A 26,315-nucleotide genomic window follows, 5' to 3' on the forward strand; every position below is an offset into this window, starting at 1 on the left:
CACCTAAGGGACAACTATTAGACCAAATGACAACAATGGGACAAAGACCCATTGCCACCTTAGTCAGTCTCCCCTACTCTTTACGAACATTCATTGATGGGAGGAGTCCCAATATGAAGGAAATCACTAGAATAATAAGGTCAATGGCTAGGTATGGAGTGATTTCCAAAGCCCATTCAAAGGAGAGGCTTAAATAATGGCTTGCTTTCTTGCTTCTAAAGCAAGATAAGGGCTCTCCAAGAAAGGCTTATGAGGAGGAGGCCTAGACCTAGGGGAAAGGGATATTCAATGCAAAGAATATACCTAGATCGAGGCTTATAAAGGACCTCTCTTAGGGTTTTGTGAGATAGTGATTGTACAAAGATTTGGGACCACAAGAGAGACCTAGGGGATCCAAGCAAGGCCTTGGGTTTGCTAAATCAAAGAGGACTAAGATACCCTAGGTCAAGCGAGGATAGGATAGGTCAAGGAATGGTTTACTTCCAACGAGTTTTCAAGAGTGATTGACCTATGGAAAGCCACTAATAAAAGAAGCCTAGGAGAAGGTTTGATGTTGGAGCTAGGGCTTGAGGTTTCTCCAAATCTAGCTGTGGGATTTGCTTCAAATTTTGAGGAGACCTATAGGAAACCCTAACGCAGTAGTAGACCAACTCAATCTTCAAATGGACCACCCTAATGCATTTTTCCCTAGACCCTAGAAGACCTTCTAGGGTTAGGGCAGAAAATGGGAAAAAGTCAAATAAAAGGTTTTTAAGGTGATCAACTAGGATTAGGACCCAGTGCCTTGGCAATTGGGAGAAATGAGTCAAGATTGGCCTTGATGAAAGACCTTCACTATATCAAGGAGTCCTATGCAGCGTTTCACTAACCCTAATGAAGTAGCTACCCAACAACAAGGAATTTACACTTCAATTTGCAAGAGATGATGGAGTTTCAAGGTTTGCGAAACACGCAAGCCCCTAAGAACATTCGTTCACAATACCTAACATGTAATGCATGCAATACTTCAAAATCCCAGTGTTTTCATGAATTCACATTTCAATTAGGGCTCATTAAGATTTGACAAGACATTCCATTCATTAATCATGTAACAATAACAAAGAAATATCATTAAAATAGTACTTACAAGGTATAGCAAATATATCCATCCATCATTATTGCATTTAGAAGCTCCAAGACAAGAATAATGAAAATTCAAACATCAAAATGCATCAACAAGATCCAATTTCGTCCATCAATTGCAGGTTTGTTTTGTTTTACAAGAGAAAATCCCAATCCAAATGATGTTGAGATACAAATTAACTTCATCATCTATTTATATGAGTCACAAGGGCTTTGATTTAGTCTAACTAGCCTAATGAGCCCCTAAAACAACTTTAATGTACAAATAACAATCTAATTGGTGACGAGCCCATCAAACAGCTCAAAAGTACTCAACAAGCCTTCCTAATGAAGCTGAAATGATAGAAAAATGGTAAAAAGCCTGGATAAGTCCTCCATGTGCCAAGATGAAGAGGAGGGCTCTCATAATAATGACCAAGGGGGTGGCCCCTTGGTTTCCAAGCAAAACATCTGTGGTGCTCCCAAGTGGTTGTGGGGCACAGTGAATGGTCTCATGGGTCTCCAACAAGATCAATGACGTCAATGCTATGTCCATAAGGGCTAGAATGATGATACAAGCCCTCCCATGTCTCCCTAGGTGAGACAAAACCCCATCTGGGCCCTGGATCAACTGCCAAGTGTCTGGTGCAAGTATGTGGCCGGCTGGGCAATGTGGTCCAAGTGCATCATCATCTCTGTATGGTTGGGGCACAAACAAGTAATAGGTGGTGCTAAAGAATCCCATGGCATGGCAATCAATGCTCTGTTGTGGTGGAGGCCCATGGCTCTCAACACTCACCCTACAAGTGCCATCATGACCCTCTGGAGGGCTTGGATCCCGTATAGGGAGGCCAAGCCCAAGATGAAGACCCACCTACAATCCTATATAAGATCCAATGCGTCTCCTCACCTTCTAGTACAACAATTCATTAGAGAAATTGAGTAAATAAGCTTGCAAATCAGGGGCCCAAATGGACACTTCATCATGAAATGCTCTTCCATGTGGGCTTTATAATGCACAGGTGCTCCCAAGCTCAAGAGAGAGGTTAATAAAGGACCATATTAGGTGGTTTCAACCTCTAAGGGAGTGACAGGTCCATGGTACATCCGTCAAATGGCAAGTGTCATGTGAGATAATGGTGGAATGGAGTGGGGAAATAGGGAAGGCTCCAAGCCAATGTTGCACGAAGCGGGAGCGAAGCGGAAGCGTTTATTGGAAGCGGAAGAGCGGAAGCGTCATTTTCCAAAAATCTAGGAAGCGAAGCGTCCGCGGAAGCGTCTGCTATATATATATATTTTTATATTTTTTGCATTTATACTCAAAACAAACATCCCAAATAGCAAATTAATTGTAGAAGACATGAAAATATGCATATTTTTGCATAAATCAAGATAGATATGGCATCCATGATTCCATTGTAGTTACGAGTATGTACAACAATCATCTATATTCTAGCTATTACAAACATACATCAAATTTTTAAGCATATTATAAAACATAAAACATTTAAGCATATTATAAAACATAAAACATAGAGCATATTATGATTTATCTAGCAAGTGAGCAACTGTCAACATTTGTCATGTCCAAAATTCAAATAATAATGTTTACAAAATATGTCACTTGGACACTGCCAAGACAAAAAAGGTTCAAAATTAAAATTCACAAGCCTACAAGTCTAATGAGTAATCTATGACAAAAAGTAGTAGACTGTGAATATATCTACTAATCTCTCCTCCTTCCACCACGAACAGAACGTGTCGGCGGGCGGGGGCCTCCACGTGGTGGCAATGAAGAAGATGGTGCCGGTGGAAGTTGTGGAAGTGGCACTGAAACTGATGAAGAAGAACCCCCTGCTGTTGGTGTTGAACCATGGAACCTAGGAACCAAGGGACCAGATGGGGGTGGGGGTGGCATATCAACACGATCATCATCATCCTGTAATCACTCAAAAAATTCATGCAAAAAAAAAAACACTAGTTAACAAAAAAATTAAAAACATGAATTAGAGAAATGCTTTATAAGGAAAAATTGGAAAATTCATACCACAATGAATGGACATACCTTGATAAGAGCATCCTCTAATTGCTCTAATCGCAACACTCCATCCTCCAAATTGGGCTCCTCTGGATTCTTGTCCCAAATCAACATGTCTTTATTAGACTTTGCATCTTCACAGTAATGGGACAACAATCGCAAGTTGTAATGAACATAAACCAAGCTCTCTGCCCGGTCTAAACTCAACCTGTTCCTTTTAACACTGTGGATGAAAGAATAAGAGCTCCAACACCTCTCTGCAGAAGAAGTGTTTACCACCTGTGACAGCACCCACAATGCCAAAGCCTGTAGAAGTGGAGTACCCCCTCCATGCATGTTCCACCACTCGAGAGAAGAAAAAGTCTCTCGATCTTTAATTGCATGCATGCTCCCAAATGGACCAGTGTTAAGCGTATAGTTGCTCACCTGTCTCCATACCAATGCAGCGTCCTCCTCATCAGGGATTAATTTACTCAATGCAGCCATATATTTTTGGTGAACCTCTTGATCTTGGTGTGGTTTTTTCCTGCTTCCCCCCCCAGGTGCTGGTGTTGAAAGCCATGATGGATGATAGTATTTAGGTGTCAAAACATATGCTAATGCATGCAATGGAACATTTAGCATTTCCCATCGGTTTTGCACCTCTACACGAATATAATTGTACAAGGTGGTATCTCTAGGCTCAACAATGTCTTTAATCTGCCCCAGCATGCTATCCATTTGCTCATACACCTCCCCAATTACTGGTCGATCTGAATCTGCAAACTTGATCATGTAATAAATTGGTTTAGTGAATTGCAAAACATATTTAACCTGTGACCAAAAGTAACTGTCAAGAACAGTGTCCTTGACTTCATTAGCACCATCTCTGTCAGTGTTAATTTCATCCCATGTTTCAGCACACACCAGATTAGTTAAAGCTTGTCTCACCTTCACTAGCCGCCTAAAGGTGAGGTAATAACTAGCAAATCTTGTCTTTGCAATTTTAAGCAACTGCAACTTGGAGTAAGTGCCATAGAAGTAGTTTACCCTTGTATGCCCTGTGATGAATTTAGTGAGCTGCTTCCCTCTCCTGTAAAGCTCAGTAATCCACCCACATTCTTTGTGCTTCACAATATCATGCATCAAAAGGTTCAATGTGTGAACCAGGCACCCAGACCAAAAGATGTGTGGATGAGTACGCTCAATAATTTTTCCTGCTGCCTTACAATTTGCTGCATTATCTGTGATCACTTGAACCACATTATTCGGACCAACATCTTTGATTGATTTCAATAGGAGATCTGCAATGTTTTGTGCAGATGCAGTGATGGAGGAGGAGTCATGACATGTAATAAATACTGCACCACTAGAAGAAACACCAAGAACATTTATCAAATGTTGGTTTCTAATATTTGTCCACCCATCTGATACAATGGATACCCCAGAATCTACCCACTCATTTGTAAAACGTGTCAAAGCTCTTTGAACCTTAGCTTTTTCTCTTTCTAATAACACTGTTCTAGCTTTCTCATAGTTGGGGGCCTTGTATCCTTTTGGGGCTTCATTGGCCTTTACCATTTCATGCCAATAGGGAGAGCGAAGCACATTGAATGGTACACCGCAAGCACAAAGAAAACGAACTATCTTTCCATCCACATCATCCCTCCCAGCAACATTAAGGAAATCCCCTATTGTTCTTCTACCTCCAGAGCTTGCAGAAGTACCATGAGGAGATGAGCAGCTACCAAATTTAGAGGTTGCACTTGATTCAGAATGAGTTCGTTGTTTCTTGTTTTTTTGTTGTGCAGCCATCTCTATTTGGATGTATTTTCTTCTTTCTTCAGTTGAAATGTTTGGGCAAATTTGTACCCCCACAGGACCCTTTTTTTCATCACTGTCCATCACCCCACAAAGATGTCTCCTCAAACGGGTATATGAACCACAATATGGTTTTCCTTCATGACAACCATGAGGGCACACAAATTTGTAAGATCTACCACCCTTTCCCCCATCAAGTTTGGTCACATAGTTCCACAAGGGTGTTGATGTAGCTTTCCCATCTTGTGTTTCAGTGTCCTCTTCAGGTTCATCCCCTTCCTCTTCAAACCCTTCCTCCTCATCATACATTGGGTCACTCATATTGGGACCACTGTCCTCTTGTGTTTCATCTCTTCTATTTCTATTCCCCCTTGCCATCATTAAAACCAAGAGTGGAATGATACATAGAAGCCAAAAGAACACCATCTTGGAATATGGATATAGGTGGTGGACAACCTGTAAGTAAAAGAGCAAGTAGAAACAATGGGAAAGAGTAGGAGAGGGAGGAGAAAAATACAAAAAAATTGTCAAAAAAATAAGGGAGTTTGGGGTTTGAACTTACCTCTTTGGCTCTTGTAGATGAAGTCCTCCAAGCTCTTGCTCCAAGCTCCTCCTCCTTCTCCTAGCTCCTCCTCCTTCACTCCTCCAAGCTCTCCTCTCTTCTCCTCTCCTTTCCTCTCTTCTCTTCTCCTCTCCTCTCTTCTCTTCTCCAACTCTCATAAACTCAAAGTGAGAAAATGAGGAATTAATGGGGGCTTTATTCTTTTCATTCCTCACCTTAACCTCACTCTAACCTCACCCTAACCCACCCCCTTAATGCTAAGTTAACATAACTTAAAAAAAAATAAAAATAAAAAATGTTTTTTCCCCTACGCGCGGCCTGCTTGCCCGAAGCGTACGGAAGCGTGCGCTTCCTGGCCCGAAGTGCCGCGCTTCTGAGGCCCGAAGCACCGTATGAAGCGCGCTTCGGAGGCATGGAAGCGGCGCTTCCGTTCAGCGCTTCGGAAATTCCAGGAATCGGCTAGAAAACAGGAAGTGCCGCTTTCGAATTCGGAAGCGCCGCTTCGGGCCACGCTTCCTAGGCGCTTCCGTACGGGACGCGCTTCAGGGCTTGGATCCGCCGGGGGGGGCGCTTCGTGCAACACTGCTCCAAGCCACATACCATGGTACAAGGGTAGTTATGATGAGGGAAGCCCACGCATGGGTGTATAGATATAGAAGGGAGCAATCGTGGTACGAGAGTTACCCCGACCATTGTTTTCCACCCTTCTTCATATGCCTTTCGCCTTTTATTGATTTTTCTTTCTTTCAACTACTCGGGGCTCCAGGGAATGAGAGCATGATGTGTATGATAAAGCAGTGCATACCCCCTTGGGGTTGGGACAATCATGGGTTCCTTAATGATGCGGTGGGAACACATAGGGGTCCTAGGAACCAAGGTGATGGCCATAATGATAAGGGGTAGAGCTCATGTTTGGCTTTTTCCCACGTGCTAATTTCTTATGTCCCAGCTATCTTTTGCATTTTATGGTACATTTCCTATTGTAAGTGTCCAAATTATGCTTTTAACTTCCTTTTTAGTCGTATCAACCTCCGAGGCATCATTCCAGGCCCAACCCAAAGTGTGAACAAGAGGAGGGGGAGGCTAACTCCTTGTGGACCCAATGCACGAATGTGGACCCGAATGGGAAAAGTGTGAAAAGGGGTATAATGAGTGGAGGGGAGTGATATATATGATGTTAGGAAGCAGAACCATGGAACAAAAATCATGGTTTCCCATGTAGTGCCACTCTTAAAGCTAGTAGCCAATAGAGGAGATCCCATGGGACTAGGATACAAGATTAACCACCTAGTTGGGACAAGGGAACAAGAGTACAAACCAAACCCATTCTTTCTGTCGAATCCCCCCCACTAATCCATGTCCAAATGTGTCCAAGAAAAGCAAGCAAAAATACCCAATTACATAATGAAAAGCCATACCTTTAGGGTTGGAGGGCCCAACTTCAAACATACGATCATAATAGATGGGCGAGGGCACATAATGGCCGACTTAGGTGGTGGAGAATGGTAGCAAATCAAGCTATCTGGTGGCTGCAAGGAGCTGCTGGCTGTTCGCTGAAGTCAAATCTAGGAGAAAAAAATTCTCCTATGGGTGTCACCCATTGGTGATAGGTAACAGGGCCCTAATCTTTGTTTCTGTCCTCTGGATCCGTGTGAAAATTTGCTGCAATAATTGATTTATTTCTCCTACTTATTTATGGTAATTTATTCACCAATACTTCAGTAAATACCAAAATAAATTCAGTTGCAAAATTCACAAATTAGAACTGAAAATTAAAAGGCAAGAGAAACATCAACATATGAACAATCACATTGATACACTTGTTCTTGGACAATCGTCCCCGGAAAAACTCAATGTGGGAAAACTGGTGCAGCAGATATGAGGATTCTTATTATTGGCAGTAAATAGCTAAATACAATTTGGATGCCCTAGAGAAAAATGGCGATCCACTCAGAGAAGATAACTAAGAATTCTCTCACGCTGATTCTGGAGATTTTGCTCTGCCCCCAGCCCACTGCGCAGTCCCTGTGTGAGCCTATGCCGACTCTGCGTGATTCCTATGTGGAGGCTCCCTTTGACTGCGTCAACCTAGACTGCTGCTGCTTCTGCTGTTGAGAAATTGAGATTTCTCCTGCCAATCAACTACTGTGATTCCCGACACTGAACTCTGCTCATCCCCAACACTTTTGCGTCAACCTCCTCCAGATTCTACGTTGACCCTCTGTGTCAATCTCCTTCAGCTGTTGCGTTGTCCCTTCTTGGACCAGTGCTGGCTCTATTATCCTTCTCCGTATATTCATTGGAACTGGAAATCACTTCCTTCCAGTGCTGCCTCTAATCCTCACTACTTGATCACTGGTTCGAATTCCTTAGCAAACCCTGCCCTAGGAAAATCGAACTGACTAATCAACTCTCTCTGTGTCTTCAAGTGAACCCCAAGCCTCCATCTTATACTTTTCCTGTTGAGTCTTCAACGGTCGAGATTAAGTCTCTAATCAACGGCTAAGATTAAAACATGATTTGATCCACCTTCTAGATCATTCTCACCCATATTTTGATTAATACCCATTAATATATTAATTTCCCTAACTTTAGACTTAGGAAATCCATTAAAAATATTAATTATTTTAATAAAATACAGTCTGGGTGGAATTTCACCAAACAGTTTCTCAGTTCTTTAGAACTCATGTGCCTTAGCATGTCCACCAATTTTCAAGGCAAGAGAACTTCTGATGCTACCAAAAACTAACACTCCCTCTTAGTGAGGACATTGCTCTAGCAACAATGTCCAACTGCATGCTGCTCTGTCTTTGAAGCACCTCCTTTCCACACTGCTGCTGCCAACAACACTGTGTTATTGCTGCTACTGTACTGCTACCCATGACACTACCACTACCATTGTTGCATCTGTACTAAAAGTCCCTCTCAAACGCTGCATCATTCTATTGAAAGGGATTTTCCAACATACCCATCTGTTCCTGAAATTGAACAAACTTTGCTCTTCCTAGAGCCTTGATGAGTATGTCTGCCACTTGATTTCCTGTGGGAGTGTACTCCAATTGTACCACTCCATGCTGAACACAATCTCTGATAAAGTGATAGCAAATATCGTGTTGAAATTTCTAAGTCTATCCATTAGAAATTTAACCTGTATTCTTTTGGTTTACTTCTTCTACTTGTTAATTTCGAAAAAGTTATTTAAAACATATAAATAACGAAATAAGCACAATACATTGTCAACATCTACAAATCAACAACTGAAAGAAAACAAACACACAAGTGACACCATTATTTTTGGACAACTCGTCCCCGGAAAAACCCAATGCGAGAAAACCGGTGCAGCAATTCTAAGGGCTTATTATTATTTTGTATTTCCTTGAGTACAACTGGGTGCCAAACTGGCTCACTCGACAGAGAAAAACAACCGACAGTAATACCTCTCTATTTGGAAACAGGTATTTAGAAAACTTGTCCCACAAAACCCTCTCCAGCAACTCTGAAGCACTGGTCAGCCTCAAAACCCTCTGAGGCACTACGTAGCCTCTGGGACCCTTCGCATCACTCCTACTACCCTCTGCGTGGATGACGCAGGCCCTCTAGCCTGTGCGTTGTCTCTGCTGGGCTTTGCGTGGCCTGCTCTGGCTTCTACGTCTGCCTCTCTGCCTCTGTGTTGGTCTCTCGGCACTATCTTTGCCTCTGTGTCTAGTACTCACTGCCCCTCGCTGCTGATCACTAATTTGACTTTGCTTAGTGACCCCGCTCTAGCAAATCGAACGACTAAGCACTCTAGTGTATCTTCCTACTGACCCTCAAGCCTCCTCTTATACTTTTCCTGTTGGTCCTTCAACTGATAAGATTACATCTCTAATCAACGGCTAAGATTAGATTTGGCTTGATCCATGACTTTTGGAACCTTCTAACCTAGTTTTATATTAATACCCATTAATATTTTACTTTTCCTAAGTTTAGACTTAGGAACTCGATTAAAAATATTAATTATTTTAATATCTCCCAAACCAGTTAGAATCTGCCCAAACCATTTTTGGGTCTTGGAGATCTTATCTGCTTTAGCCTCTCCACCAATTTTAATGGTTAGAGCACATCTGATGCTACCCCAAATCAACATATCGATGTGTTTGGAGCGATTATGAAATACTGGATTTTCAGAGAGTTTGATACAACTCGGATTATCATAGAAAATCCTTGTCGCTTCCATCTTTCTCCTGAATAGATTTACAAGTAGTTTCCTGAGCCATATAGCTTCACATGTTGCTTTGCTAATTGCCATATATTCAACTTCAGCAGAGTTCAGAGCTACAGACTTCTGCTTCTTACTGCACTAGGAGGTCATCCTAGATCTAATACCGAAGCAATACCCAGTGGTACTTTTCCTGTCTACTGAACTTCCTACCCAATCTGCATCAGTGAATCCACTCAATTCGATATCATTGCCCTTGGTGTACCTTAATCCAAAATTTATTGTTCCCCGCACATACCTAAGAATGTGCTTTTCTATTGTCCAGTGCGTGCTTTTTGTTTCCACCATGAACTGACTAAGGGTGTTGACAGCATAACACAAGTCTAGCCTGGTGTTGACCAGATACATAAGTGACCCAATGAGTTGTCTGTATAAGGTGGGGTCCACTTCCTTGTCTCCTGAAGCATCTATTTTCTTCCAATTGGTAATCATAGGTGTAGCCACAGGTCGACAATCCTGCATTCTAAATATTTTCAGAATTTCTGATGAATATCTTCCTTAGCCAAGGAAGATCTCACCATCCTACTGCCAAACTTCCAATCCCAGAAAATAGTGCATTAGCCTCAAATCCTTCATATCAAACTCAGTTTCCAGGTTCTTCTTACAATCCTCTATGAGTTTGGATGATCCTATCAAAAATAGATCATCCACATACAATACTAGAATTAACGGCTTACCTTCTATCAACAGATAATAAAGATTGGGATCGGCATCTCTCTTGATGAATCCCTACTGCTATAAATAGCTATCAATTCGACCATACCAAGCTCTGGGTGCTTGTTGTAGCCCATACAAGGCTTTCTTCAACCTGCACACACGAGTTCTCTTTTCATGTGTTTCGCAACCTTCTAATTGTTCGATATATACCTTTTCTTTTATCACCCCATTCAAGAACATTGTCTTGACATCCATTTGGTGAATCTCCCATCCCATCTGTGCTGCAAGGGATATAATGGATCTGATAGAGGTATACCGAGCTACTGGGGCAAAGGTTTCCTCATAGTCTATTCCTTCCTTTTGTGCATATCCTTTTGTGACAAACCTAGCCTTGTACTTGTCTACGTTGCCATCTGCAACATACTTGATCTTGTAGATCCATCTCGAACCTACAACTGATCTGTTCTCTAGTCTTGGTACAATTTCCCAGACATCATTTGTCATGATAGAACTGTACTCTTCTACCATGGCATCCACCCATACCTAGTGTTGTATGGCTTCTTGAAAACTAGAGGGTTCTTCGACCTGAGCTACCAATGCTTGGTACCTGTCAGGTTGTCTACGATGCCTTTTCTCGGTTCTAGGAGCTCCAACGAATTCCTCTGCGTCCCTCAGAGTCTGTTGTACTTCTCGACTAGTTCTTCCATTGGTGGTGGGAGGTTCCATCTGTTCTTGTTCCTGTTGTTGTACCTGCTGTGACACTCCTAGCTCCTCTTCTCTTGAGGAGATGCTAGTACTAGTTACCGTGCTTGAACCAAATACTTGTCTTCTTGCTAGATCTAATCCCTGTTGCTGGACTAGAGGAGCATCCTCACCCTGTTCTTCAAATGGCATCTCACGAGATTTCCTGAATGCTTTATCTTCCATGAACTTTGCATCCCGCCTTACTACAATCTTTCTGCTGGTCGAAATGTAGACCCAATATGCCTTTGAAGTCTCGCTGTAACCTACTAGATACCCAACGTTGGTAGTCTGCTTTAACTTGCTCCACTTCTCTTCTAGAATATGGCAATAAGCTACACTTCCGAATATCTTGAGGTGAATTAATTCTAGCTTCTTTCCCGTGAAAACTCCCTCTAGTGTCTTCTTTCCTAAAGCCCTGTGAGGAGTCTTGTTCTGAATGTGTACAGCATGAAGCATGCTTCTGCCCATAAAAACTTGGGTAGATTCTGATCATATAACATCGCCTTTGCTGCTCCAACAATAGTTCTATTCTTCTTTTCTACAACTCCATTCTATTCTAGATTATAGGGTGTTTTCCATTCTCTTCGGATCCCTTCACTTGCATAGAAATCAATGAAGTTCTTATCCGTGTGTTCTTTGTCATTATTTGAGCGCAATATCTTGATATTCCTTCCTGTCAGGTTTTCCACTAGAGCCTTAAACTCTTTAAACCATTCAAAAACCTCATCCTTAGTTCTCAAAAAATAGATCCAAGTTTTCCTGGAATGGTCATCTATGAAGGTAACAAAATACATAGCGCCATTGATGGCCCTTGTAGACATTGGACCACAAATATTTGAGTGTATTAACCCCAATACACTCTTATCTCTATTGTTGTGTAATGTTCGTAAGTAGGAATACAAGTGATATTAAGCATACAATCTGTTCAACAAATATAAAAACGAAATATATATTAAGCACCCATGGAAATGCTGGAAATAATGAATTGTTGAGCCATTTTATTACTTCTTTGAGGGCAAAATACAATAGATAATAGAGTGGTGCACCTAGGCTTGTCTCAATGGACAAACATGACCAAACCCAGGTGAGAAATGGCTGAATCGATGGTTGCCTCAACTGCTGCACCAATCTGCATTGCGCTGCCTAGAAAACTACCCTTTCTGCTGACTTTGAATGGCTGGAAACACCACTTCTCTTGCTCAGAAAATTACGGAAAATTAAACTCGGCTTCTCCACCAAATACCCAAAATAACCCACAAAGGAATTGGCCAAATGTTGACCTCGAAATTTTGGCCCAAATTCCCCTTAGCTCCTCTAGCTGCTGGCTGAGTTGGGACCCCTTTTTGACTCCTTAGATCTGCCCAGAAAATTCTATAAAATTAGGAGTGTGATCCTTGCTCAAAACCCAGAAAAACTCATAAAGGGTTTCCCATGGTTCCAACCTTCAAAAATTGACCCTTCACAGCTTGGCCCTCCTCCAATTTCGAATTCTATTGCTGTGACTGATCTTGTCAATTTCTCTTCTCCCAACTCCAACAATCCTTCTCAAATGTGCCCTTAAGTGATCTCCTACTTCTCCCAGCCAACTCCAACTATACAATTCCTTCCTCTGACTCACACGTGAGCCCAGAGATGGCTCTTTGTGCAAATCGAACTGCTATAATGCAGCAACCTCCTGCTCCAAAACTCTCCCGGAAGGTTGATCCTCCACTGTAGCTTCAATGCCCAAACTCCCCTGGCAGTAGCTCCCCGAATGAACCCACAAGCAACACCTGCGTGTTCCCCTTCCACGTCCTCCAGAAACACGCACTAGCTAAGACAAATGCTGAATGATATAATTGTGAAACTCCACCGGCTCTCCTCCAAGGTAGTATGAATTGCATTCCTAGGGTGGCACTCGAAGTCCACCGAAGCAAAGGTTTAGATCTCCGCTCGGAGACATTCGTGTGCTAAACAACACAGTAACCCGGCTAAGCAGCTCAAGCAACTAAGGTTGAGTTCAATATGTCAAAAGATAAGATGCTGAAATGAGGACAATTGCTTTCCTAATATAGATTTCGTGGAGCACTTTTCCCTCCATTTTCCCTCCATTGTGGGTCCCTCACTTAACCCTTGATTTCCCTTCCATTTAAATTGAACTAGGGAATGCATATTCTCCTAGTGTGGGTGGCCCCCATGTACAAATTAACCACATCGAAATAACTTTTACTAAGTCTACCCTCCTAATAAAATCGAATGGGCTCCATCACCTCCAAAATCGACCCCAAAATGTAGAAATTAATCCTGTTCCAAAATAATTTAGGAAGGAACATTACAGTCCTCCCCTCCCAAATGTTGCTTGTCCCCAAGCAACTTCAGTGCTGGATGCTCAAGTATGCGCTCGCCCTCCCAAGTAGCATCCTCATCCGGAAAGCTCCTCCAATGCACCAAAAATCGCTTGTCCTCAAGCAATGCCTGAGCAAGCATCCTCTCTAACTGCTGCTCCCCACTGTCACTGCAAAATGTGCCAAGGTCCCAGATGTGCCACTGGATCGTGCCTAACCTCTGCACTGTCCTGATATGAAAGAATCCCGCAATACCAGGATCCCAGGCAATCTTGTCCAACATGAAGCTCCCCTCGCTCCACTCACTATCCTGCCCAGTGAAAGTACCTGAAGTCCCTTGCTCCATCAGTGACTTGCTAAAGCCCAATGGAAGATCTGTATGATCTCCCCCTTCAGTAGCCGACGCATCCCTAAAGGTTATTGAGCTGTGAAGAGTTGTGATGCCCTAGTTCCCTGCTAGTCCCAGGGTGGTGCCACCATGCTGACGCTGTGCTACTCTCACTATGTCATACTCCCCATCATGTGCAGTTAGTATCCTCTTCTGCTAGAACTCAATGGTGGAATACTGAAAGAGGCGAGACACATCCTACCTAGGCATCTCCATGGCACGAAGGCTTACCCATCCAAATCTAACTCCGAACCTATGCAACAACAGAGAATATCTGCCTCCCCATATGATGAAACCCTCTGTGAACCCCCATGTGTCATCCCAAGAGCGAACTATATCACTCTTTGCCACGACTCCGCTCATCACGAGTGATCTATCAATCAACTGAATCCCTGCATCCCATAGCCAAACCTGCTGCAGCATAGCCCTGTCAACCGATGGAATCCCTCTGGCCCTCATCTCTAGTCCCTGCATGTGATCACTATATAGGCTCCATATATCGTGGGCTAATCTAATGCATGCTAATCTACCCTGTGCCTGCCACTGTGTAGTACCGATGATCACTGGAAGCCACATGTGGCAAAGAGCTACCCCCTGAATGCAACTAAAAGATGGGTATCCGATACTCGTAATCGACTCAAGGTATGTGGATCCCTCCTGTCCCTGCCAACCATCTCCCCTGGGTTTGCCATCTGCCCTCTCGATAATGTGCCAATATAAGGTCTGGAGCCCGGACACATACTGGGAAACTACCTCAGTCGTACCCGCTATCCTCTGCTCATGCTTGGTCTCGACATGCCCTAAGAAAAGAGTGACACATGTCTCCCTCGGGACTAGCTCCCTAGATGTAGGCTCGATGATGAATGATATGCCACCCCTGCAGATGATCACCTCATTCCCCAACCTGTGGCTGTCAACTGACGCACCAATCCAATGTCACTGCTGAAAAGTCTCCCCCCTAGTGCACTAAGTGTCACCCCTGAGGGATGTAGAAGAGGGTCAAACGTGTGAGTCCCTGCGGATACTATCAAGTATCGCTCATCTGTGTCCCTATCAATCCTGGGTGAACTACACCCAAAGGTATGCTCGGTGTTTATGTCCAAGGGTCTCGATGGAGGCAACACTCCAAGACCTCACTGTGTAGTACTATACACCCTTGCATACCACCGATCATCCCAATACCCTTGGAGATGCCACTGTACACCGTGGCCTACCCCTGTACCCCTCGGCTACGGCTATGCCATCTTGTACCGTCCTGTGTCCCCCTGTGTCACTGTACCTGTCACTCCCCGCATGTACTCAATGCGATGTGAGGCACTCCCACTCCATAGCGCAGTCCAACATACTACGACACACCCCCATGCGTCTCCATGCCCATCTGCAGACCACTGCTCCATGCTAGATGCTCCTACCCATCCCTGAATGAGATGGCCTAAAGTTGTGTCCATATGCGTCAGCCCACATCCAACCCGGATCATCACCTCCACTGTCGCATCACCATGCTCTCCGATGAGGGGACCTCCCCTCCAAGTCCTCCCTAAGGGATCCAAGAAGTGAACCTCCCTAGGTGTCAGCAGTGATGCCACCACTGCTCTGCTCCTCTGTGTCTCACACAAATGTGAAGAATCCCCAACTCCATACAAGGCACTATTTGGTGGCCTGCCAATGCCACCTCCTCTGACAAACTCTTGCCAGAGTATGTTGATCATCTTGAGACCTCATGTATAATTGGCACACCAAGACAACCCAAGGAGTTTGACCAAAAACTAGTTGGCCACTGGTGTTGAACGAAACTCTCCTAATGGAGGTGCACACTCGACTGCTAGGTCAACTATACCCTCTAGGTCGTAGTTAACCAGTATACCTGGGAAATGATAGGTGGTCCCTCCTAGATCCCAATGCCAGTCAAGGCTTCCAACATCCCTAATGCCTAGAAACTCCTACTGAGCTCCACCTGGGTCCACTACCATCTCCATAGACCACTCCACGGGGTACCAACTCAAAATCTCTCGCCACCCAACCCCAAGAGAGTGATTGAATACACGAACTCCTGCACATAGAACAACCCTAGCATGCGGGTGCTGCACCCTGTGCAACTCAGGTCGTCTCATCTCACTATCCTAGTTAATACATACAATCTGACTAGGTAGCTTTCTCTCCCTTTGTCCAATGGGCCAAGGTAACCTAACAGTGTTGCCAACCTCGTCTATGTATGCCCAACGAAGGCTGCTCTCATGCTCTAACATGCACTCTAGATGCACCAGTAGGGAGTCCAACTACTCCGCAACGTGAGTCAATTTGGCCGTGGACGTGACACAAACCGCTCTCATGCCCTCCAACTCCTTGTTCTGTTGCATAATCGCCTCTCGCACTAACGCGGCCTTCCTTTTTAATTCTAGGAGGTCGACCTGAAACTGATGGAACTATCGTGGGCATCTAGCACCTGTAAACTCGGTCAGGGCTCTAGATACCTTAGCAACTATTGGCATCTCGTCCATGGAACAAATGGCTCTATGCAAGTCGGCTCTATCCTCTCCACCAAGGTGTCAACTGGGGCTATCAAAGAGGTCTCTAATAAAGGTGACTCTTGCACCACACCGGGTATATTGATGTGCTCCTCACCATCCTGTGGGCTCTCAACATCATGCTCAACATCCTCCTCAGGCTCCTGATATCTAAAGCTAGGTCTCCACTAGCAAAAGCGCCCCCTGGTCTCACCCTCTAACCGTCTTTGTCTTGCCTGCTCCTTTTTAGGAGATCTGGTGCCCTGATCTGGTTGGCTTTCCCCACATGATGTATATGGTTGCACCCCCACGACTTGCTCACCTCTAACGTCTTTGTTGTAAGGGTGAGGATGGGTTTGGTCTGTCACCCTCCTCAACTAAGCCAACCTCTCATCGTTCCAATGAATTCTACCCCAGAATTTCTGCATACTGGATTTCCCTTGAGCCATGGGTTTGTCTCCGGTTTCACTCGTCACTATGCACTCATACCCAAAGCTTCCATGATCTTCTAGCTAATTTCCCACAGCTGGGCCAAGATCATGCTCTGATACCACTGTAATGTTTCTAAGGAGGAATACAAGTGATATTAAGCATACAATCTGTTCAACAAATATAAAAACGAAATATATATTAAGCACCCATGGAAATGCTGGAAATAACAAACTGCTGAGCCATTTTATTACTTCTTTGAGGGCAAAATACAATAGATAATAGAGTGGTGCACATGGGCTTGTCTCAATGGACAAGCATGACCAAACCCAGCTGAGAGATGGCTGAATTGATGGCTGCCTCGACTGCTGCACCAATCTGTATTGCTCTGCCCAGAAAACTACCCTTTCTGCTGACTTCAAATGGATGGAAACACCACTTCCCATGCTTAGAAAATTACGGAAAATTAACCCTGGCCTCTCCACCAAATGCCCAGAATAACCCACGAAGGAATTGGCCAAATGTTGACCTTGAAATTTTGGCCCAAATTCCCCTTAACTCCTCAAATTGCTGGCTGAGTTAGGACCCCTATTTGACTCCTTAGGTTTGCTCAATTTTTTTTATAAAATTAGGAGTGTGATCCTTGCCCAAAACCTAGAAAAACTCAGAAAGGGTTTCCCTTGGTTCCAACCTTCAAAAATTGACCCTTCACAGCTTGGCCCTCCTCCAATTTCGAATTCTGTTATTATGACTGATCTTGTCAATCTCTGCTCTCCCAGCTCCAACAATCCTCCTCAAATGGTCCTCCAAGTGATCTACTTCTCTCGGCCAGCTGTAGCTCTACAATTCCTTCCTCCGACTCCCACGTGAGCCTAGTGATGGCTCTCTGTCCAGGCCTAGGTGACTGTAAATCGAACTGCTCCAATGCAACAACCTCTTGCTCCAAAACTCTCTCGGAAGGTTGATCCTCCACTGTAGCTTCAATGCCCAAACTCCCCCGGTAGTTGCTGCCCGGATGAACCCACAAGCAACACCTACATGTTCCCCTTCTGCGTCCTCCAGAAACACGCACTGGCTGAGACAAATGTTGAATGATATGACTGTGAAACTCCACCAGCTCTCCTCCAAGGTAGTACAAATTGCCTTCCTAGGGTGGCACTCGAAGTCCACCGAAGCAAAGGTTGAGATCTCCGCTCGGAGACACTCGTGTGCTAAACAACACAGTAACCCGACTAAGCAGCTTGAGCAACTAAGGTTGAGTTCAATATGTCAAAAGATAAGATGCTGAAATGAGGAGAGTTTCCATCCTAATATAGATTTCGTGGAGCACTTTTCCCTCTATTTTCCCTCCATCGTGGGTCCCTCACTTAACCATTGATTTCCCCTCCATGCAAATCAAACTAGGGAATGCGTATTCTCCTAGTGTGGGTGGCCCCCACATACAAATTAACCACATTGAAATAACTTCTACTAAGTCTAGCCTCCTAATAAAATCGAATGGGCCCCATCACCTCCAAAATCGACCCCAAAATGTAGAAATTAATCCTATTCCAAAACAATTTAGGAAGGAACATTACATTTTGCTTCTGGAATATGTTGCTTTGGCGTACTTGCCCAGCACACATCGTCTGCATGTATCATCATGCTTGGTAGTAAGCATTGGAACCCCGTAACAGTTTCCTTAAGCATCCGTAATGAACCATGATGTAAGTGTCCCATCCTTCTATGCCACAACTCATTTAATTCTTTTTCTCCATCGACATTACTACTTATCAGTGCCATAGGAGACTGAAGTTGCAACTTGTATAATCTGTTGCTTCGAGTTCCAATCTGAGTACTCTTTTTCCACTTTGGATGCTTGACATATAGTCTATTACCAATGAAGTATACATCATATCCCTTATCTTGTAATTGAGAGACAAAAATCAAATTCATTCCCATACCTGGCACATGCAGTACATTCGTGGCCCGAAGACTATCTCTTGCTGCTGTCTGGAATATAACGGTTCCTTTTCCTATTGGGGTGCACTTCGTCCTGTTACCCATTGTGATTTGGAAGTTCATCTATTCCTCCTGATAGCTCGAGAAATATTCTCGTTCTCCAGTCATATGAGCTGAAGCCCCGCTATCAATTGACCAGTTCTCCGCTGATGCAGAACTTGATGAGCAAGCATACTCCTCTTCGAGCCTGGAAGCTAATTCGGAAATATTCTGATCCCTACTATTCTCCATGCCCTTTTTCTTTGCTTCCATCTTGCCTGAACCTTGCTCTGATACCATGTGAAAATTTGTTGCAATAGTTGATTTATTTCTCCTACTTATTTATGATAAGTTATTCACCAATACTTTTGTAAATACCAAAATAAATTCAGTTGCAGAATTCACAAATTAGAACTGAAAATTAAAAGGCAAGAGAAACATTAGCATATGAACAATCACATTGACACACTTGTTTTTGGACAATCATCCCTAGAAAAACCCAATGTGGGAAAACCGATGCAGCAGATCTAAGGATTCTTATTATTGGCAGTAAATATCTTAATACAATTTGGATGCCCTAGAGAAAAATGGCAATCCACTCAGAGAAGATAACTGAGAATTTTCTCACACTGATTCTGGAGATTTTTCTCTTTCCCTAGCCCACTGCACAATCCTTGCGTGAGCCTACGTCAGTTCTGCGTGATTCCTGCGTGGAGGCTCCCTTTGACTGCATCAACTTGGATTGTTGTTGCTTCTGCTACTAAGAAATCGAGATTTCTCCTACCAATCAACTACTGTGATTCCCAGCACTGAACTCTGCTCATCCCCAACACTTCTGCACCAACCTCCTCCAGATTCTGCGTTAATCTCTTTCAGCTGTTGCGTCGTCCCTTCTTGGACCAATGTTGGCTCTATTATCCTTCTCCGTGTATTCACTAGAACTGGAAATTACTTCTTTCCAGTGCTGCCTCTGATCCTCACTACTTGATCACTGGTTCGAATTCCTTAGCAAACCCTGCCCTAGGAAAATCGAATTGATTGATCAACTCTCTGTGTGTCTTCAAGTGAACCCCAAGCCTCCATATTATACTTTTCTTGTTGAGTCTTCAATGACCGAGATTAAGTCTCTAATCAACGGCTAAAATTAAAACATGACTTGATCCGCCTTCTAGATCATTCTCACCCATATTTTAATTAATACCCATTAATATTTTAATTTCCCTAAGTTTAGACTTAGGAACTCCATTAAAAATATTAATTATTTTAATAAAATGCAATCCGGGTGGAATTTCACCAAACAGTTTCTGGGTTCTTTAGAACTCATGTGCCTTAGCCTCTCCACCAATTTTCAAGGCTAGAGCAATTCTGATGCTACCAGAAACTAAGAATCTGTGTTTCCGAATAGAATCAGCCAGAAATTGGCCATAGATCGCAAATTGTTTGACACTATTGGCTTAGTGAAAAACCTGTGCCTAGATGAATAAGACCTAGACGAAGGTGGTGTTGTCTTTTGATGCTGCTGCTGGACACCATAGATAAATTTCTGCTTTGAAAATTCTACTTTGTCTCCTTATCTATTGCTGTTGAAAACACAAGTCAGGAAGGGCTGGAAAAAACTAGGGTTCTTTTAGAGAGATGATGGGCCTAACAAACACATCCAAGTGTTTGTTGTTGGGGCTGACACATTTTTAAAGGAAAAACAAAGTCAGTTTTTTATCCTTGTTTTTTCTAAATTTTTGGAGGCTACTGCTCTGGTGACATCATCATCAGCTAGAGATGCTTTTGTACCTATGCATGGAACATGAATCATGTCCTAGTCTTGGGGAAATGTCCCATACGCTAAGGGATGTGTCCCTTAAAGACATAGACTGTGATAGATGTTTCTACTGATGCATGGCATTACCCACTTTTGAACATGATCAAGTCTTCAATGGGCTATGCCTCATTTTCTGCAGGCAGCTAGTTTTTCAAGGCATCATAAACTAACCTCTTCTTAAAGGACCAACCATGTGAGGTGGGGCCATGTAATTTATGTAATTTTCTATTTTCTATAACAGATGTTGCCTTTGTCTTAGGAAGGTTTAGGATTTTTTCTGCACAAGTTCGTGCTAGTATAGTTTTTAGACATTGGGTCATGTGGATGCATTGAAGGGTATTAGCAAATTTAGTTCACTTGCTGAGTTGATTGAGGTTGGAAGGAAATTACTGTATTTACGCTTGACCATCATCAACTAGAAACATTCACAGTACGTTTGTAAAGATGGAGTTGATAAACCCAATTAATACCCGATCTATTTCATATGCTAGTATTCATCAATTATTTGGGGAGGTGAAGTAGACCATATATGCCGCTATTGTCCATGGCTTATGGGCATGTGGGCATCATGGAAACAATATTCATTAAACACCATCATTGAGATAAGTTGTGCGATCGATCCTTGATAATCATTTTTCACTTGATTTTAAACTTGTGGTAGAATCAATTTTTGAAATGATCTTCTGTACAGAGATCAATAGCCCATCTTTTGGTTAGACTTATGAAAATGTTGACTCTAATGCTTGAATGAATTAAACCCATCTCCGAAAAATGAGACCTTGAATTTATCTAAAGTTAATGGAGCATAGAAATGCGAGACAGAAGAAGTTGAACACACCTATTCATATGGCATCTTATGCCTTGAAGTCAAAATGGTATCATCTTATAGAAACAAGTAGGAAGCCTCTTTTTGATGATAAGGAGGTGACTGAGGTATTTATGACTGTAGTGTGTTAGTTTTTGTAGCATCGGATGTGTTCTAGCCACAAAATTTGGTGGAGAGGCTAGAATACATGTATTCTCCAAAACCCAGAAATCATTTATGGAAATTCTGCCTAGAGATGACTTAATTAAAATAATTAATCAGTTTTTAATATTTCCTAAGTCTAAATTTAGGAAATATGATTAATTAAAGGGTATTAATTAACTCATGGTGAGAATCTTCTAGAAAAATACTTGGATCAGGTTCTATTTAATCTTAGCCATCGATTAAGCTTTAATCGTGGTCGTTAATGTCTCAACGAGAGATCATAAGAAGAAACTTGATGGGGCTTGGAGAAAACACACCAGCAATTCGATTTCACTGGCAGATCGATTTCCAGAGTAGTAGCACTGAGTTGCCGAAGAGAGAGATAGTGAGCTCGAAGTAGTGAGAGAGGGGCAGGGATAGTAAGGTCGGACAAAGCTTTTTTTAGTTCTGGTGAGTGCACTGTAGAGAGGCAGTAAGTGCCACAGAGAGGCAGCATAGAGCCATGCAGAGGCAACACAGTGCTTCAGAGGGGATTCTGTATTTTGCTGGGGAGAAGCAGTGATTTAGTGCTAGAAGCTGGAAAGAGAGTCTGGAGGCTAGGAGGATCCATCTTCCAAACAACAGTTGATTAGATAGCAAGAGGGAACGCAGTTTTGAATTGTGAGAACGCAGTACAATGTAAGCTGACGCAGAGGCAACAAAGAGCAGCTCAACTTGAGCCAAGGTCAGTGTCAGATCGCCTTTGGGAGTAATATTTTTCTCACTAGACTTATTGTCAGTCATTTCTCTATATGGATTGATAGATTTGAGCATCCATAGTCTTGTACTTAGATTTACTACTGCATAATATTAAAACCCTTAGCTGTTGCACTGGTTTTCCCAAGTTGGGTTTTTCCAAGGACTTAGTCCAAAAATAACTGTGTATTTGTGTGTGTAAGTGCATCTATTCTTCTAACATTTTTATTTCTTCCGCAGTATTTATTTTGTGAAGGTTGCAGTGTATTTGTTTATATATTTGCCGTAGCACACAACAAATAATTTGGTTAATTAAATTAACAAGTAGAAGAAATAACATCAGTTGTTGCAATAGCATTCGGGGTTAGCCGGATTTTCACATGGTATCAAAGTGCAGATAATCAACCGAAGAGCACAATAGCGAAGGAAAAGGGAGTTTCATTGTTCATTGAGGGGAAGCAAAATCGAAACCCCAGAGGCAGCGCAATCACCTTGGCCAAGAGGTCGAATTTCTTGAAGAGATTTGATTTTTCTGAGTGTGGGACAGAAAAATTCGATCTCTCCAGATCAAGGGATTCCAGAGGCAGAGGGAGCAGCCAGAATTTTCGCAGAGCAAATCTCCAGCTGGACGCAGTGTTTTTGCAGCGATTTGCTAGAGCAGAGCTAGCGTCGGGTGGAGGAAGAGCACACACACAACAGAGGGAAAATTTCTCTTAGGGGATCTCGAGTTTTAGAGAACTGATTTTTCCAGTTGCAAATTGGCAGTAGTTGTGAGCAGATCTTCTCACTCCAGGAGGGAGTGCGAGTAGCAGATCCAACAACTAAGCAATGGGAAAGAGGGATATTTTCAAGTTTATTTTCTCCACTTCTGAGTCTCACATATTTTGCAACTTTGCAGGGATGACCGTATGAGATTGCCAAAGGAGGCTGTGCGAGTTAGTGAGAATGCAGATCTAGGCAGCAGATCGATTTCCAGTTGTCGGAGGAAGTGCGAGTTGCAAAGAAAAGAAGAGTCCCAGCTAGCGACTAGGCTCAAAAGGAGATAGTGGGGCACCATATCCAAGAGGAGGAGTATGAGACTCCAGTGTGCCAGATGGGCAGGATCCTTGAAGAGTCCACCTCATGGATCAATACCTTGGTACAGGGGCCCACAATATTTCAGTAGTGGGATGGATCAGTGGCAGTAGATGTAGTCAGATTCCAGAGTGACAGATGCAAAGTCTAGTTGCAGTCAGATGTTGGGGAGCGTAGTAAAAAATTGGCAGCAGTGCAGAGTCAGTGGCAACGCAGATGCCTCAGTGACAACACAGATACTAGTAGCAGTCAAAGACTCAGGCGATAGATGCATCATACTGATCACAATTGATTCAGTATTTTGAATGCTTTTCAGTTACAGTTGTCGCAGTTGCAACAACATCAGATGGAGAGGGAGTTGTAGTGCAGATGCAGTGTTGGCAACAGTTCAGTAGGGCCAGCAGCATCATAGATGCAACGTATATCAGAGTTGCGCAGTAACTAGTGGGCAGTAGTAGCCAAACATCAACAACGTGATAGGAGGTGGTGCAGAGACAGGGTGGGTCTTCAGTGGGTTGCAGCCCTAGAACATATTACTCGCTGAGAGGGAGTGTTAGCTTTTGTAGCATCGGATGTGTTCTAGCCATAAAATTTGGTGGAGAGGCTAGAATACATGTATTCTCCAAAACCAATAAATCGTTTTTGGAAATTTCACCTAGAGACAACTTAATCAAAATAATTAATCAATTTTTAATATTTCCTAAGTCTAAACTTAGGAAATACGATTAATTAAAGGGTATTAGTTAAGTCATGGTGAGAATATTCTAAAAAAAGACTTGATTGAGTTCTAGTTAATCTTAGCCATCGATTAAGTTTTAATCGTGGTTGTTGATGTCTCAATAAGAGATTATAACAAGAAACTCGATGGGGCTTGGAGAAAACACACCAGCAGTTCAATTTCACTGGCAGATCGATTTCCAGAGTAGCAGCGCTGAGTTGCCAGAGAGAGAGCTAGTGAGCTTGAAGCAGTGAGAGAGGGGCATGGATATTAAGGCCAGAGGAAGTTATTTTTAGTCCGGTGAGTGCACTGCAGAGAGGCAGTAAGTGCCACAGGGAGGCAGCGCCAAGCCATGCAGAGGCAGTGCAGTGCTTCAGAGGGGATTCCGTATTTTGTTGGGGAGAAGCAGTGATTCAGTGGTAGAAACCAGAAAGAGAGTCCAAAGGCCAGGAGGATCCATCTTCCAGACAACAGTTGATCAAATAGAGAGAGGGAAAGAAGTTCCGAGTTGTGAGGACACAGTACTACGTAGGCTGATGCAGTGACTACGCAGAGGCAGCAAAGAGCAGCTCAACTTGAGCCAAGGTCAGTGTCGGATCGCCTGTGGGAGTGAGATTTTTCTCACTAGACTTATTGTTAGTTGTTTCTTTGTATGGATTGCTAAATTTGAGCATCCATAGTCTTGTACTCAGATTTACTATTGCATAATATTAAAACTCTTAGCTGCTGCGCCGGTTTTCCCATAGCACACAACAAACAATTTGTTTAAAAATCAACAAATAGAAGAACATCAGTTGCTGCAATAGGATTCGGGGTTAGCAAATTTTCACATAGTGGAGAATATATCTGGTAGTAAAGAGGATGCATCTGTCATTACGTGTCACTTTGTCCAATTTCACCCAGGTGTGGTGACTCAAGGTGGAGGCTTTTTATGATATTTGTTCAGGTATCAAGACTGACAAATATAAATCCTTGACTTGGCCCTACGGTACTGTTGTGTAATGTTCTGCATTCCTCATACTTTTCAATGGTGTTCCATGCATACTTAAATCCTTACATGCTATTGTGTTTTGAGTAGATATATTTGAAATTTTAGCTCTTCAATCTAGTGTCTTAAGAACAGTTACTTGAATCTATTATGCCAAGATTTTTACAGGGTAAGCAATAAGCAAAATGTTCTGTCCCACAGTTTTTTTTTTATTGAAAATTCTTTGGTAATTGTGCAATTTTCTCATTTGTTTTTTTTGGGGATGATTCATTCCATTAGCGCATTAGCTTTTGTTGCTTGGTTATTTGTTGTTCGGAACTTTTTAACTAATGTACGCATTGATTCGATAACCCAATTATGTTTATCACTAAATCTTGCTGTCTTTGCTCAGATTCTTGACAATTTGCGCTAAATGTTTGCTCAAGTTCATGTTTTGCTGCTCTTGTAGGTTGTAACTGTCGTGACGCATGAGTTAGCCCACCAGTGGTTTGGAAATTTGGTTACCATGGAATGGTGGACTCACCTATGGCTGAATGAGGGATTTGCAACTTGGGTAATTTATCTACGTCTTTCCTTTAGGTTCAGTTTATTGTATAATTTTGCTGATGCTCCAAGTGTAAAAGTTGGTTCTGTAACATGTTTCACAGACATTGGATTACTAGCAAGTTTAACTGATTATGTAGGTCTGTGTCAGAGGCATTTCTGCCAGGAAAATATTTCTTACATGGAATATGTGTCTTCTGAAATTGCAGGTTAGCTATTTGGCAGCTGATTACTTATTTCCTGAGTGGAAAATATGGACTCAATTTAATGAAGAAACAGTGGACGCTTTTAGGTTGGATGCGCTTGTTGAGTCACATCCTATTGAGGTAAAGTGTATTTTGTTTTGTGATATCCTTATTAATCTGTTTAAGTAGAGCTTGCTTAAGAAACATAGTTCGTTAATAATTTAAGGAGCTAGAATGTTGCATTAATTGATTAGTATGCTTGATGTTTCAATCATTATTAGGAGTAAATACTTAATGAATGAGTATATCCATGCTGAGTTTAAATATGGTTTTTCATTTGAGTGGGGTTGGCTTGGTTAAAAAAATGAATAGCTTAAGAAAAAAAGGTAGCAATCAGCACCCTCTGATAATAATGATTTATATGTGGTTATTATTCCAAAGGTGTACTATGGGCTTCCAATATCACTATGTTTAAAACCGCCGTATTTGTTGATATTTTTT

At 42.6% G+C, this 26,315-nt stretch overlaps 1 protein-coding gene across 3 annotated transcripts in view; it reads left to right on the forward strand.

Annotated features, from left to right (window-relative positions):
• LOC149144270 (aminopeptidase M1-like) overlaps positions 1-26,315 on the forward strand; it is a 311,113-nt gene that overhangs the window by 111,180 nt on the left and 173,618 nt on the right. For all 3 annotated transcript variants that reach the window (XM_089453313.1, XM_089453314.1, XM_089453312.1), the window contains 2 exons: positions 25,535-25,639; positions 25,839-25,955. In XM_089453313.1, coding sequence (XP_089309439.1) covers positions 25,535-25,639; positions 25,839-25,955 — 222 coding nt within the window. The remainder of the gene's footprint in view (positions 1-25,534; positions 25,640-25,838; positions 25,956-26,315) is intronic.

Source organism: Pinus tabuliformis, chromosome X (genome assembly GCF_031772625.1).
Source record: "Pinus tabuliformis cultivar Carrire ecotype Pingquan chromosome X, CPIR1, whole genome shotgun sequence".
NCBI lineage: Eukaryota > Viridiplantae > Streptophyta > Pinopsida > Pinales > Pinaceae > Pinus > Pinus tabuliformis.